We start from the raw sequence: 14342 nt of genomic DNA, 5'->3' as shown, positions 1-14342 counted from the left end.
ATACGAACTAATAAACAATAAAATAATATTTTAAAAAATAGAGAGAGAGATGGGTGTCTTTGTGGTTAAGACTCTATATAACAACAGAAGTGATTTTTACAACTATAGCCTGTGATTACAGGTTATTATCAGCAGGTAATGATAGGCTACCGTAACTTGCTTCGGCAAGCGCGTACGCTAAATTGGATACGATACAGAGAAGATTAGCATGGCCCCTGCGCAAGGATGACACGCAAATTCGTAACACTCAGAGTAGAGGGATTATTCGGTGATGTGAGTAACTAACAGCTCTTAAAAACTTCACGTCTTCTGTGGCTTGAAAAGGAAAGTATTTATGGGCAAAGCTTCCGACACCTGCAGACAACACAGGCGCTACTGGGCTCAGTAACGGGACTCTCAGTGTGTGTGTGTGTGTGTGTGTGTGTGTGTGTGTGTGTGTGTGTGTGTGTGTGTGTGTGTGTGTGTGTGTGTGTGCGCGGGGAGGAGGAGGAGCCCGGGCTGAGATAACAGGCTGCTGCCTCGGCTCTGTTATCTTCCGCTCCCCGCCGTCTGAGCTGCGGATCTCCTCCGGACCTTTACCAGGATTTATTCATTTCCCATTAAAACTTCACTAAACGCCGAAGCGCTCCTCCCATGGTGTCCCCGGGAGACTCTCCGACATTCACTCGACTTCACGGAAACTATCGGCGACCGTTTTGGGGGGTCTTGAAAAAATCATGGAAACGTGGTTTTTGAATCACGTCCTCGGTTTGTCTCTTCTGGTCCTTCATCTGGGTCTGCCGGGGCCCCTCCGGGCTGGGACCCCCAGTAACAACAGCACGAATACGGCAACTCCAGCACTGGATGACTCTGTGGCCACGGATGAAGTCAGAAGCATGGAAAACAGCGCAACTTCAAATTCATACTCCAGCGAGACTTTAACACCATCACAGAGAAACCTCCTGCTCAGGCACGCTGCAGAAACTCACGCTGCTACTGCTGGAAACTTCGGTAAGAGCTCCGAGTGTGAGGCCTGCAGTGGCAAGTGCTGCACAATGATTGAAAAGATCTCCTTTTCATTTCGGCCTGTTGAAGTGAGGTAACAAAAAAGGATCCATAAAAGTTCATTTGAGATCCTCCAACATTATTTTGTAAGTTAGTGGTCTTCTATTATTGACAAGTATGATTTTAAAAGAAAAATGTCTAAACACAAAGTTTCCATTTCGGTTATTTGTGACTGTGTTGTGTATTGTTTTATTTTTGAAAATGAAATAATAACACGTGCTTAGTTTCATCGTGCATGTGTGCCAGGTTTAGCCAGGTGTGCAGTATTCCAGAAATATGCCTCACTATAACTGTCCCAAAGCCTATTTTCTAATCCCATCCTGAAATGGCTCTTGTAGATGTGTTTATGACCATCAAAACTTTTACACACATGCAAGTTAGATGCTTTTCCCACTTTAAGAAATGGTATTTGGTAAATAGTAAATGGCCTGTATTTGTATAGCGCTTTACTTAGTCCCTATGGCTCCCAAAGCACTTTACACTACATTCAGTCATCCACCCATTCAAACACACATTCACACACTTATATTTATATGTATTTTGTAAAATTGTGTTTAGAAAGGCTGCTAGAATTAATTTTCATAAGCTGCTTTGCCAACGGCAAACAGTATAGAGCTGAAGTAATGTATATCTATTGACTGGTGTTATAACGGTTTAAAAAACAAAAACTATTTTACCACATTTACTTTCATTTCAAGTTCCCTGTTGTGTACAACCACTGGTTCAAAACCCAAAGATCTTGAGATTAGTGTTATCAGGAATGAGGCCCTAAAGCTAATAGTTTGGGGCTCATATTCAACTCCTGGAGCTCCTTCAGACCATTACACAAGTTCAAGTCTCACCACTGTAGGTAAACAGAGTATTTGCCATGAACTGTGACAGCTTTAAAAATTGACGAGGTTATCAGAACAGATGCATTCGCTCAATGCTTAGTAAACACTGGATAATCTACTGACGAGGTTATCACTCGTCACATCTTATCTGCATTCGAACTTGATGTAATACTACAGGTGCTGGCTTCCTGTTTAGCAGGAGGTGTTGAAAGCCGTAACATTTGTTCATCGGCTTATACCCACCTGGACCCGAGCATCCAGTGGTTAAACTGCTGTATGACACTCATTTATGCTGCAGTATTAAACAATCCTAAACATGCAGTTCGTCTGGACAGGAATGAGAGCATGAGAGCTGAAGCGTGCTACTTTTTGCTTGGGAGAGACGTTACTAATACAGAGGAACCTGCAGTTGAAGTATTTAGAGCATTTGGTGCAAGAGGAGGAGGGAATCCACATCCTAAGCACTCCATGACTACTTTCAGAAGTTTGGATGAAAGAACTAGAATTTGGGTCTGATTTCCTGTGCACAAAGCCAAACATCATCCATCGTACTATAAGAAGAAAAGCATGCCTCATAAAATTCCTGAATTATTGCCATACTGACTCAAAGCAATAAAAGATAGAGAAAGGACTTTAACTTCTGATATTTCTACTTTGCAGAGCCGATAATACTCTTATCCCTTAAATGAAGGGTTTAGGCATAACGCTGCTGTGCTGGAAGAACATTTCTTCTCTACCACAGCTGGTTTAAGCTACACTCCTGCCAGCGGGAAGAAGGAGGGTTTTGATGCTGGGGCATATGTGAAAATAATATTTAATATCACAGCCAGTATCACGCATAATAATGTACCATAAAACATCCAGTAATGGCTGGACCGATGACTACGTCATTTTATTTTGATAGTTTTGCCCTTAAACTTCAACAAACTTTCAACTTTACAACTACAAATGCAACTTTTGCTTAATTACTATATAAACTACTATATATAGTGTACAAAGTAAGAATCAGAAATTACACACTATGTAATAAACACTTAAAAGATTTGTCTCCATGGTAATAGGATACCTCAAATGTTGCACTATAGCGCACGTGCTTCTTTGAATTTAAGAGATATTTTTAATCATTATGTTGATAAAATTCTTGATTCTTAAAGTTGCACACACTTCCATTTTGCAGTATAAATAAAGTTCAGGATTTTCGTAGATGCTGCAAAGGAAAGATGAGGCTGAAATGATTCACTTTCCTCACTTAATGTTTATTCAATGACCCTAGCAAGATCATCTTGGCTGCCCTCTTTGGCCTGCATAATGAGTATAAGCCAGTCTATTCAAAGCACTACTGTGGTGTCATCTGAGGGTCTTTAATATGCAAAAGGCATTTCATTTGCTTGAATTAATATGCGAGCCATAGAGCTTCTGAAGTGGAACAGATGTTAAAAGACTGCAGTTACAACTGTGTTAACAGTTAAGAGATAGATAGTAGCTGAGGATCTGGGAGTGTCTGTCATTTGCTGCCAACACCACGTTCCTGTCTGAGTTTTGTTGCCCAGACGGTATCCAGAGAGAGAAAATGAAATAATAAGAGAGACACATGCAGAGGAAGTGAGAGGGAAAAATAGAGTCTGGTGGCCCAGTTCTCCCCTTAGACTCCCAGTGGACTGGCTGTTTAGCTGTTGAACCCTCCCTTTCATTGGTTCTGGATGTTGTCTGCTGGTGGCACTGACACTCATCTCAAGAGTGGTGTTGTTCCAGTCCAGGACAGCAGCCAGATAAGCTGTAAGACAGCACTGCACAAAGATAGGCAAAAAAAAGACCTCTCTCACTCTTTATCCCTATCTGTCTCACATTGCTTAAGTACTTCTGATGCTTTAACTCTTCTATCCATCTTTGGGATTCAAGTTGAGCAACTCTAAGCTTTTCAGAATCAAAACATTCTCAAATGGGGGGAAAAAACCTACCTGCTCCCAAAATAGGCAATCCTTTGAGTGTATTTTCTGCAAGGGAAACAAAGGTTTAACCGCTGCCAAGCAGCAGGCAAAGTCAGTAACAAACATGGAAACCCAGTTCAGCCGTCATCTTATCAAGCAGTTGGTGCTAAAAATAATTTTAAGCCCCCGTGTGTTGGATGTGTAAATAGATAACTGAATGCTGAAATGTTTGACATGTGTTGAACATGAATTATTTACATGTGGCCAGAGGTGCTGGACAAGCTCAGATTATCTTGGATGTTTGGAAACTGTAACCTTGCAAGAATTATTCAAGCTGGAGACTTTGCTGGATGTCATCCCGCTTGCTCTCTGCTGTTGGTTCCTTTCTAGCTCTACTGTCAGCTGTAAAAAGGACATGCCTGGGGGGGAAAAAAGTGTTTAAAACAACAGTCACTACTTTAAAAGTCATTCTCTTCCCCTTTAGTGGTAGTGTTTTGGGAGTTTTTATGACTTAACAGTTTTCACACAGACTAAAAAAGACTGAATATGAGCACACACCCAGATCCACTGTGACAGCTTTCTGCCAGTTCCTTGTGCTCGCTCAGCTTTAGGAAGGAAATGGCTGATTCCCAACAGAGACAGTCCCCACCATATTTAGGACTTCAAGCCATTGTTAGAGTAGACAAGTTGGCTGCCAGTTGTTCTCCACCCAAAAGCATTGCCCATGCTGCAAGTTAAATTCTGACAGCATTTTGTCTCTGACTATAGACTGTACAGGCGAGACGGGGATAACACCCTCTGGTGGAGGTAAAGTACAACATATAGGCGAGTACAGCAACACTCTTTTGAGTCTAGTGATGAAGGATGCTGGTATATATTTAAAAAAAGATTGCCTTTAAATTTTTAGGTGGCTGCAGCAGTGCAAAGCCAAATTTCATGAAGTTACCAGCTGTATATGGTAGAAAAGGAGAAAGCCAGTGCATATTCATTTCTCAAGAGTTGGCGTATGTGGCACAACAGACTTCATTTTGTCCAGTGACTACCAATAAATCACTACCAGATCATTTAAAACAGGGATGTCAAACTCATTTTACATGGTGGGCTGCATACAGCCCAGGAATTTCAATAGTTATTGGTGAAAAAATAACTTTTTGTAATTTTATTGTCCTAATTTTAACTCTAGTAATTAATTACTTTGTTGTTGGGATAGGTTTTTATCAGTAGGAAAAGCTGTAAAACTTGTACAAATACAGTCAAAAGTCCAAGGTTTATGCCAAATTGAAGTCATTCTGGCCCCCAGGCCTTATATTTAACACCCCTGATTTAACCTCCTAAGACCCGAACTCTTCCACGGCATGCATTTTTACTTTCTCTTTGATATTTGGGCATATTGGGACCTGATGAATGTAAAAACAAAGAATTACCAGATTTTTTTTTTTTACCTGATTTTTGTTTCTAAGAAAAATGAGAGCCACATATGAGGATATTCGTTTAAAATTTCGATAGAACAGTTACAGTATAATGTCCTCGTAAGTGGATATCAGGCCCTTGTAGAGCAAAATTGAGTATTTTAGTCTAAATAACCCAAAATGTGATGTTCACATATGTGGACACCAGGTCCTAGGAGGTTAAAGTAACATTTTAACATGCCTTAACTGGACCTCCTTAATGATAGAAAATCTTTAAAAATGTTCATAACTGATTCAAAAGTGTATGATTTTATATTGGTGAATATTTACTAATGTGATCTTTTTCTCTATTCCTAGGCACAGACCAGACACAGTCCATTACAGAAACAAGCAGTGGGTCTATAGAGACTGCAAATCCACTGTCTACTGAGCCACTTACCTCCAACTTTGTAACTGCCACTGAGGCCAGCAGCAGCAGCAACAGCAGGGACTGGAAGGACAGCAGCATCAGCAGCAGCAGCAGCAGCAGCAGCAGCGACAGCAACAGCAGGGACTGGAAGGACAGCAGCATCAGCAGCAGCAGCGACAGCAACAGCAGGGACTGGAAGGACAGCAGCATCAGCAGCAGCAGCGACAGCAACAGCAGGGACTGGAAGGACAGCAGCATCAGCAGCAGCATCAGCAGCAGCAGCAGCAGCGACAGCAACAGCAGGGACTGGAAGGACAGCAGCAGCAGCAGCAGCAGCAGCACCAGCAGCAGCACCAGCAGCAGCAGCAGCAACAGCAGGGACTGGAAGGACAGCAGCAGCAGCAGCAGCACCAGCAGCAGCACCAGCAGCAGCACCAGCAACAGCAGGGACTGGAAGGACAGCAGCATCAGCAGCAGCAGCGACAGCAACAGCAGGGACTGGAAGGACAGCAGCAGCAGCAGCAGGGACTGGAAGGACATGACTTACACAGACAAGACGTCAGGTATCTCTTATGTTGTGTCAGAGGAGGATAGGCCCCAGGTGTTTACAGAGGAGGGCCACCTACTCCAAGACAACCCAGACACTACTCTCCAAATGGGGGATGCCACAGCCTCCCACACAGACGTCCTCACCGACAGCACCTACACCACCACCAGCCGAGCTGGGGAGAGGACCTTGCTGTCTGTTACCTCCTCCTCCAGCAACACCACCTCATCTGCCTTTACAGAAGACTCCAACTCCCGTCAGCCTCCTTCCACTTGGGGTATTTCTCCTAAGTCGACAGAGACTGAGAACTACACCCACAGTGCCCCGTCCACAGGGATTACTGGAAGGGATGTGACCGACTCGTTCAAAGGAGTGTTTTCAGAAACTGGGAGCCCAGCAAGTTCCAGTGGAACCCAGAGTATTACTGGACATCCCAATGCCACCGAACAACAGCACACGTCGACATCAGAAGAGCCGTCTGACTCAACGTCATCTATCAGGGTGACAGAGCCCAGCACTGACCAATCTCAAATGTCATTTTCCTCTACGCCTCCTTTCACCTCACCTGCAGGAGGTCCCACCAATATTTCAGGAACAGAGCAAGGCTTGGGCTCTAGTTCTGGAGCGTCTACAGAGTTTTCAACTGGAGACCACAGTTCTAGCACTCAGAGTGGCACTGAGGGGCTTTCATCGCAGACCAGAGAGGGAAATGTCGACTTGGGTCTGACTGCAGTGCCCTCTACTGTCAGTAGTAGTACGTCTGAAACAAATCAGTCTCTGACAGATATGCCACCACTGGGTACTAACGTCTTCCTCACCACCTCACCTGCCACTGTTACAGAAAGGTATGCTAAAAAAAAGAATATTGATGAATATTAATAATAATTTGAAGTTTTTAAAGTCTGTACCTTTAAAGAAGGTAGAAGCAGAACTTGATTTCATTTGACTTGAGGTTTAATTTTTCTCTTCGTCAGATCGCAGATAACAGAAGAAAACCCTATCATATCAACCGCTTTCAGCACCACCACCAGCACCACAACCTCCACTGAGGCTATTACCACACCTCCTCTAGTTCCAACTTCATCCGCAAGGTTGACTAGCACCGTGACTAGCTCTCCTCTACAGTCCCCTACCAGTGCCACTGTCCTATACAGTTCGTCCTCCACGGTAGCCTCCACTCTGGCAGCGCAACCGACCCAACGTGCGCCACCCAGGCACACGGAGGGCCCCGTGACTGGGATGTCTGACCCCACTAATGTCACCACCCTGCAGATCGAAACAAGCACGGGAACTAGCAGAGTCACCACAGCTCACAGCAAGTCCATCACTACAACCTACACCCACAGTACCCCAACCAAGAGTACGGAAGCTCTGCACACCACTAGGAATCAGACAGACAGAGGTCCTACAGAGCTGGCGGTCACAACACCACCCCCTGATTTTCAGCACACCAGTCCACCACCACCACCTCCACCTCCAAGTGAGTTAGTCAGCTTCTTTCTCTTCAAATGACGGGACTTATTATTCAGTTTTCAGAGCAGAAATGTGTGTTTATCGTGTTCTTGTATGAGTTGCTCTTCATATTTGCATGTTTTCTTCTTACTATAACTAATAGAGGATTGTGCAATAACGATTCAGCGTATCACAGGTTCTAATATTCCCCAAACACTGTGCTTCCTGGTCATGAACGTGACTAATAATCTGAGTAGATGGCATTAGCTGATTTCTTGCATGTTGCAATAAAGCAAAAAAGAGTTCAACCTTAATTTATTGACAGATTAATTTACTGAAAAGCAGTCTTTACTTTTCTGTGGTGGCAGTTAGAGGATTGCAGCCGTCCTAAGCAATAAAATAAAAAGTACCACTGACATAACAATGATGAATACACATAACTTGGACTCTTCTTCACAATGAGATGCTGTTAAATGGATTTGTTCTCTCTTGTCTCAAGAATTTGCTGATGAATTTTCAAGTGATGCACTTGTGTGAAATGCTTTTAACGTGCCGCTCCCAGTGAATGGGTCTGGTATTCTGCACTGATCTTTCTTTCTGATTGGATGAATTCACTACTTGGAACAATGAATCTTTTACAGAAGCAGAAAAATATGGAAATTAGTTGTAGAAGTCTCAAAAAATCATCTATCAAATATAATAGACTTTGCATAACAGAGATAAAACTGCACATAGGAGGATGGATGACAGGTCAGAGTGAAACCGCATGCCCTAAAAGGTCAAACCGAAGCTTTTTTAAGGATGCTATTTTCCCTGATTAATGCTAACACACCCGCTATCTACTCGTAAATTTTAGGAAACCCCTGTGTGTCCAACCCTTGTAACAATGAAGGGATTTGTATGGGTGATGAACCGGATGCGTTCAGGTGTAGCTGTCAGCAAGGATGGACGGGACGGACCTGCAACAAGGGTGAGCTCTTCTGCTCTTCTACCCAACAGTTTAAAAACAATATTGGTACTATGTGTGTTTTTCCATGTTTTGTCTTTCAAAAAACAAAATGCATGAAATGTTGCATCAACCCCTTTTTAGAGAGTGTGATAAGGGTGTAAAAGTTTGGTGAAATCCTTCCCAAATATAATATTGTTACACCTGTGTGTTTAGATATTGATGAGTGTAAGCAAAAGCAAGAACCCTGCCCCAAAGGCTCCACGTGCGTTAACACGAATGGCTCATTCAGCTGTGAATGCCCGCTGGGCTTTGACCTTGAAGATGGACGCACATGCAGCCGAGGTAAAGAAAAAGGACATTAGAGTTTGTTTTTTTCTCCAGTAAAAGTTATTTTCTCAGAGGCCTTTTATGTTTTTTAATTCACACTGTTTTCCCCCCTTAATAGCTAAGACATTTCTCTGCACTATCAGTGCCAACGGATCACTACATAACTCTGATATCCAAAGACAGATCATCAAGCTGGTGAGAGGCAGTTCGCGTCACTGCATATTCTGTGCTTCACTAAGCTTACGTGCATTATATCTTATACATGCTCCTGTTTTTGTCTTTCCTGCAGTTCAATGTTTCACTCTCTGACTACCCAGGTTACAGGCGCTCAACAGTGACCAAGCAGTACGTTTTTGCATTGAATTTCTGCACATTTTCTGTATTTTTTGATATATATTTAAAATATGCAATTAAAGAAAGTGGTTGTAATTATTGTTAGTAACCTCAGAAAAAACGAATCTTTCAATTACAATCCTATAAGGTAATGTTTCCAGTGCAAGTCTACTTGTTTCTCAGTTTTTCGTCATTCTACTTCAAAGATCTGCATTTTTGACATTTCTTCTTCTTCTTCTTTTGATGATGCTAAAACTTAGCTAGTTAAAAGGGATCTCTCTTATCTATTAGAACCTTGTTTTCTTGTTATTTACAACACCAACAAATTCTCCATATTGACCTCAGATCTCCTCCCCATAGAGAGAAGGATGGTGTTAGTGTCATGGTTGCTAACACGTTTTCCACCTCCGCTAATGTGACAACCACTGAGGTCAACAACAGAATCCAGATGTCTCTCAAAACCTGCAGCTCCGCATTAGCCCACTGCCAGGTGGTCCTGAAATACAAGCTCACTTACCACGGTGAGTGTGATAGCCAGAAATCTCAGTGGAAATCATTAACTGTGTTTGTTTTAATTAATTAAATCGTTTTTCCAACTGCTCTTCAAATCAAATCAAATCAAAATTTATTTATATAGCACATATTAAAAACAACAGTGTTGACCATAGTGCTTCACAGTCAATAAAAACATGAGACAGTTAAAACAAACAATAGAAGAGGACAACAAACAATAGGTAACAACGCAACAAGCTAAAACAGCCAACTAGACAGAATCAAAAGCCAAAGTAAAAAAACAAGTTTTAAGACGTAATTTAAAAGACTGGATAGACTCGGCAGTGCGAATATGAACGGGGAGGTTATTCCAGAGTCTGGGTGCCACGGATGCAAAGGCCCGGTCGCCTCTCGACTTCATTCGAGTCCTAGGTTGTGCTAGGAGCCTATGGTTGGATGATCTAAGTGCCCTGTCGTGTAAAACTTTGTTAACATCAAAGTAACTTTACAAAGTCTGCAACATCTGCAACTTCAGCTGCCTCAAAACGAAGTTCTATTGATGCAACAGAAACACAATAATGATGTTTACAATAAGACGTGTGAACACGTCTTATTGTAAACTTTATTTAGGGCAGTCTCATTTCAACCACCAGAGGGCAGAATTTAGCCATAAAAACATTTAATGAACTGTGGCGTGATATATATGTAAAAAGCTTTGCATGTGTATAAGCCAGAAACTTCAAAGCATCATATAACAGCTTCATTTCACAACATGACACTACCGGTAATTGTATAATCATGTCACAGGACACTGGTGCTGTGCCTCTAAATGCTAAAATATACTGTACAAGCTCTGCATGTCAAAATTATTCATTTTTCAATGAAACAAAGGGGAACTATTAACAAAAATTGTGTTTTATGATCAGATTTTTATAGCTGAGATTAATTCTGCCCGCACTGTGTTCCAGCGGAGAGTCTTTGTGCGGCTCACAAAACCCAGTGTGATGAAGAGCGCTCCAGCTGCACGGACACCAGTGGTATCGCGTGCTGCCAGTGCCGTGAGGGATACTACAAACACAATCCTGACGATTTGTACTGCTTAGGTAAGCTCTTCTTTATTTACATGTTGCCACATGTGCATTTTTGTTTGAGTCACCAACCTGAGAGAAGTCAAATGAAAAAGTTAAATCAAGGAAATTAATGTCTCAAAATATCTCCAGTTTCCCCTAAAATTTGACTGCTACACGTTATATGAGAATTTGACTGAGGAAGCCAAAAATGAATAAAACAGCACTGGCCAGGCCTTTGAAACCTACTTACCAAACTGTGTTCTTTCAAGTCACTGAACAAAATGTCTTGTTTCAGAATGTGGAGATGGCTTAAAACTAGAAAATGGCACCTGTGTCCCGTAAGTTTGCTTCCTTTTGTTTCTTGTCAGTACTGTTTTCTGAAAATATTCAAGGCAACTGAAGGTTCCATTTCTTTATTTCAGATGCATGTTTGGTTTTGGAGGATTCAACTGTGGAAATTGTAAGTGAAGCCCACCGATCATATTCATCTTAAATAGAATTTCTTATATCTTTAAATGTGCTAAATTTCTTAAGTGTAATTTTGTGTTATTTTTTAACTGTAATAAGAATAATATTTACGGTGTTTCTATTTGCAATTGCAGTTTACAAGCTGATTGCAGTGGTAGTGTCACCTGCAGGGGGCGCCCTGCTCCTCATCCTTGTCATTGCTCTCATTGTCACTTGCTGCAAGTAAGTTTGCTTTATTGTTAATTCAAGAAAGTAAATGTAATGAATATTGCCCGATAATATTATTTTATATTATAAACCCAATCTGTATGTAAAAGATGGGCTTAATGTGGAAGTGCCATAAAATAACACTCTTTTAATGATTAATAGGAGGTGAGGCCTCCTATTGCAAAAAGTCTGTAGAAGTCAAAAGGTCTTTCTGCTCAATTTATAACCTCAGCAGGTATATTCTTGATGAATTTGTGGTGAAGACATCTAAATGGCCCCATTTAGAGTCAGAAAAGCACAAAATTCAGGGAATACTAGATCCTCATGACATCTGAGTTTAAAAAAAAAAAGGAAAAATACTCAAGTAGAGACTTCCATCATGGTGGCTACATCCATCTTTTATATACAGGCTATATTTATAAACAAAAACCCATCAAGTTTAAGTTTTTTCAATGTGGAATCTTTCAGGAAAGACAAAAATGACATCAATAAGATCATCTTTAAAAGTGGAGACTTGCAGATGTCCCCGTACGCAGACTTCCCTAAAAATAACCGGATATCCATGGAGTGGGGGAGAGAGACAATAGAGATGCAAGAGAACGGCAGCACAAAAAACCTGCTACAGATGACTGATATCTACTACTCTGTAAGGGAACATGTCATTTCTCGCTTCTCACATATCTCTGTCTCTTGTTTAAGTTAAGGCTTCGTTTCTCTGTGTGTGTGGTTGATGATAAAGTCCTTTTTTTGTTTCTTCTGTTATTTCCCTCAGCCTGCCTTGCGTAACTCAGACCTGGACAGAAATGGCCTGTACCCCTTCCCGGGTCTCCCAGGCTCTCGCCATTCATGCATCTACCCAGCCCAGTGGAACCCATCTTTCATCAGTGATGATTCAAGGAGAAGAGACTACTTCTGAGTGGGCCACTGTGAACACGCAAACTATTAGAAACGTACCATTTTTTTCATACTAACAGTTGGGATTTGTCAGGATGGGTTTTCTGTCACTGTGTGCAAACCCTATTTGCACACTAAATACGTGTTTGTGTGTGTCAGCACATTATAAACGTACACATTTTCTCGAGTAAAATGTGTTTCAGTGTTTTTGCATGGCCCATTCACGTTAACACGTGCATTTTCCACCGTGCTGATGTTGTATTTAATGTGTTTTTCCTGCCTTACATACAACCACCAATACTAATTTGCTCCAGTGTGTAGGTCGGTGATCCATTACAGTTAGCATCGTGTCTGCCTCTCTTGCTGCCAGAGTTATGCTGTTGCTGGCTGGTAATGCATTGCAGCTTTGCTTGAACAAAATTGCTTAATGATAAATAAAAGCATTCACGATGTTTCCATTGTGCTCACCAGATATGGGGAAAAACGCAATAAAAAAAATAATGCAGCATCCTTTGGAGGGATAAACCACAAATAAAATGTAGCAAGCAGACATGCAAAAACACAGATAATGTCGTTTCTGTAAGTGAACGTTTAACATGTGTGTGCCAATGCTGTGATCTTCTTACGTAAAGTATTGATTCAACATGACAACAGCAAACCACTGAAGGGTGAACGAAGTTTAGCTTCATGCCAGTAGAAACTTAGGAATGACTTTGTAGTCTGTTGCCAACATTTATGTCCAAATCAATGACATGTAGCATAACATCTCGTACATACACACTGACTTTAGAGGGATAAACCTGTGGCTTTAAATAAGTATGTGTGTGTGTGCCTGTGTGTGTGTGTATGCCTGTGTATGTTAAAGAATGAAAGTGTGTGAGGAATAATAATCTGTATCGTTACTGTTGTTAAATATTTGAATGTAAAGATGTATCATGATTAGCTATTTCTGTCGTGGATTATTATTTTTATTTGAATGTTTTCTAACTTGGTGTTGATTCTGGCGTTTTAGTCAGATGAGCTTATTTAAATAAAAATGTTACAAAGCATTTTCTCTGGGACTCCATTCTTTAAACCTTTAAATCCTATGTTCGGGATAAATGGCACACTTTATATTACTCAACTGTAGGTTAATTTCTGTTTCTTATTGTCAGGGTCTGCGGAGGCAGACCGTGCGGAAACGTGTGTGGTGGACCCAGGTGCGAACACAGGCGAGGATGCAGGAGTGGATTTAAACAAAAGCGAGCCGTTTATTATGGCTGATGAAAAGGAACAAAACAGAGTGAAGGCAGCATAAGAGTAACCGTTCAAACGAAAACCTAAACTGGAAATAAACTAAGGAAAAGCTATGGCTTGGAATACGGAACACAGAGGTGGTAACACAGATGACGCGACACAGACTGTATGAAACACAGAGACTAAATACACATGAGGGATGATCAGGGGAAGTGGATGCACACGGGGAACACAGGTGACACTGATAATCATAACAAGACACGGCAGGAGTGAACGTAACACTGATGGGAGATGGGCAAAGTAAAACAGGAAGTACACAGAGGTTCAAACAGGAGGGGAGAGAGCACGGGGAGAACGCAGACATAACAGGCTGGGGAAAACATAGAATAAAACACAAAGAGAGACGAGGGCTCATAAATACACAGAGGGGCACACAGGGGGTGAGAGTCACGAAGGGAAAACACATAAGGAACAACGTAACAGATCAACCCAGGAAGCATGGCCTAAATAAAGAACAAAATACAAAAATACATGAAAACTAAGAATACTGGGCCCACATGGCCCAGGACCATGACACTTATGCTGCCAAAAAGTAATGATCATTGCATCGTTTTAGTACAATATTGTGCCATGAACCAAGAAGAACAAATTAGCAATTTAAACTTGAAAGAAATGGGATGATTGGAAATTCAATACTAAAACAGTACATTTAACACTGGCTGATATTGTCATGCATACCTTCAT

At 41.6% G+C, this 14342-nt stretch overlaps 1 protein-coding gene and 1 non-coding gene across 3 annotated transcripts; both read left to right on the top strand.

The window, feature by feature from the left end:
* Positions 1-156: 156 nt before the first annotated feature.
* LOC146651304 (U6 spliceosomal RNA) lies at positions 157-265 on the top strand. Its single transcript, XR_014908057.1, has one exon. It is a non-coding gene; the product is annotated as a U6 spliceosomal RNA (small nuclear RNA).
* Positions 266-508: 243 nt separating this feature from the next.
* Positions 509-13411, top strand: heg1 (heart development protein with EGF-like domains 1). 2 transcript variants are annotated; one of them, XM_085384807.1, is made up of 14 exons: positions 509-990; positions 5572-7015; positions 7145-7650; positions 8479-8592; positions 8785-8913; positions 9017-9093; positions 9188-9243; positions 9592-9752; positions 10692-10826; positions 11089-11131; positions 11216-11253; positions 11396-11483; positions 11937-12114; positions 12241-13411. In XM_085384807.1, exons 1-14 carry the CDS (start codon positions 717-719, stop codon positions 12382-12384), a joined length of 3387 nt encoding a protein of 1128 aa, XP_085240933.1. In that variant the 5' UTR covers positions 509-716; the 3' UTR covers positions 12385-13411. The 2 variants fall into 2 exon arrangements, with proteins under 2 accessions (XP_085240933.1, XP_085240932.1); XM_085384806.1 differs by having other exon boundaries at positions 9577-9752.
* The last annotated feature ends 931 nt before the right edge of the window (positions 13412-14342 follow it).

The sequence above is a fragment of the Rhamphochromis longiceps genome, linkage group LG16 (genome assembly GCF_057381845.1).
Source record: "Rhamphochromis longiceps isolate RC_006_pf linkage group LG16, R_longiceps_female_GT1.1, whole genome shotgun sequence".
NCBI classification, from domain to species: Eukaryota; Metazoa; Chordata; class Actinopteri; order Cichliformes; family Cichlidae; genus Rhamphochromis; species Rhamphochromis longiceps.
This window is presented reverse-complemented; position numbering and strand designations above follow the sequence as displayed.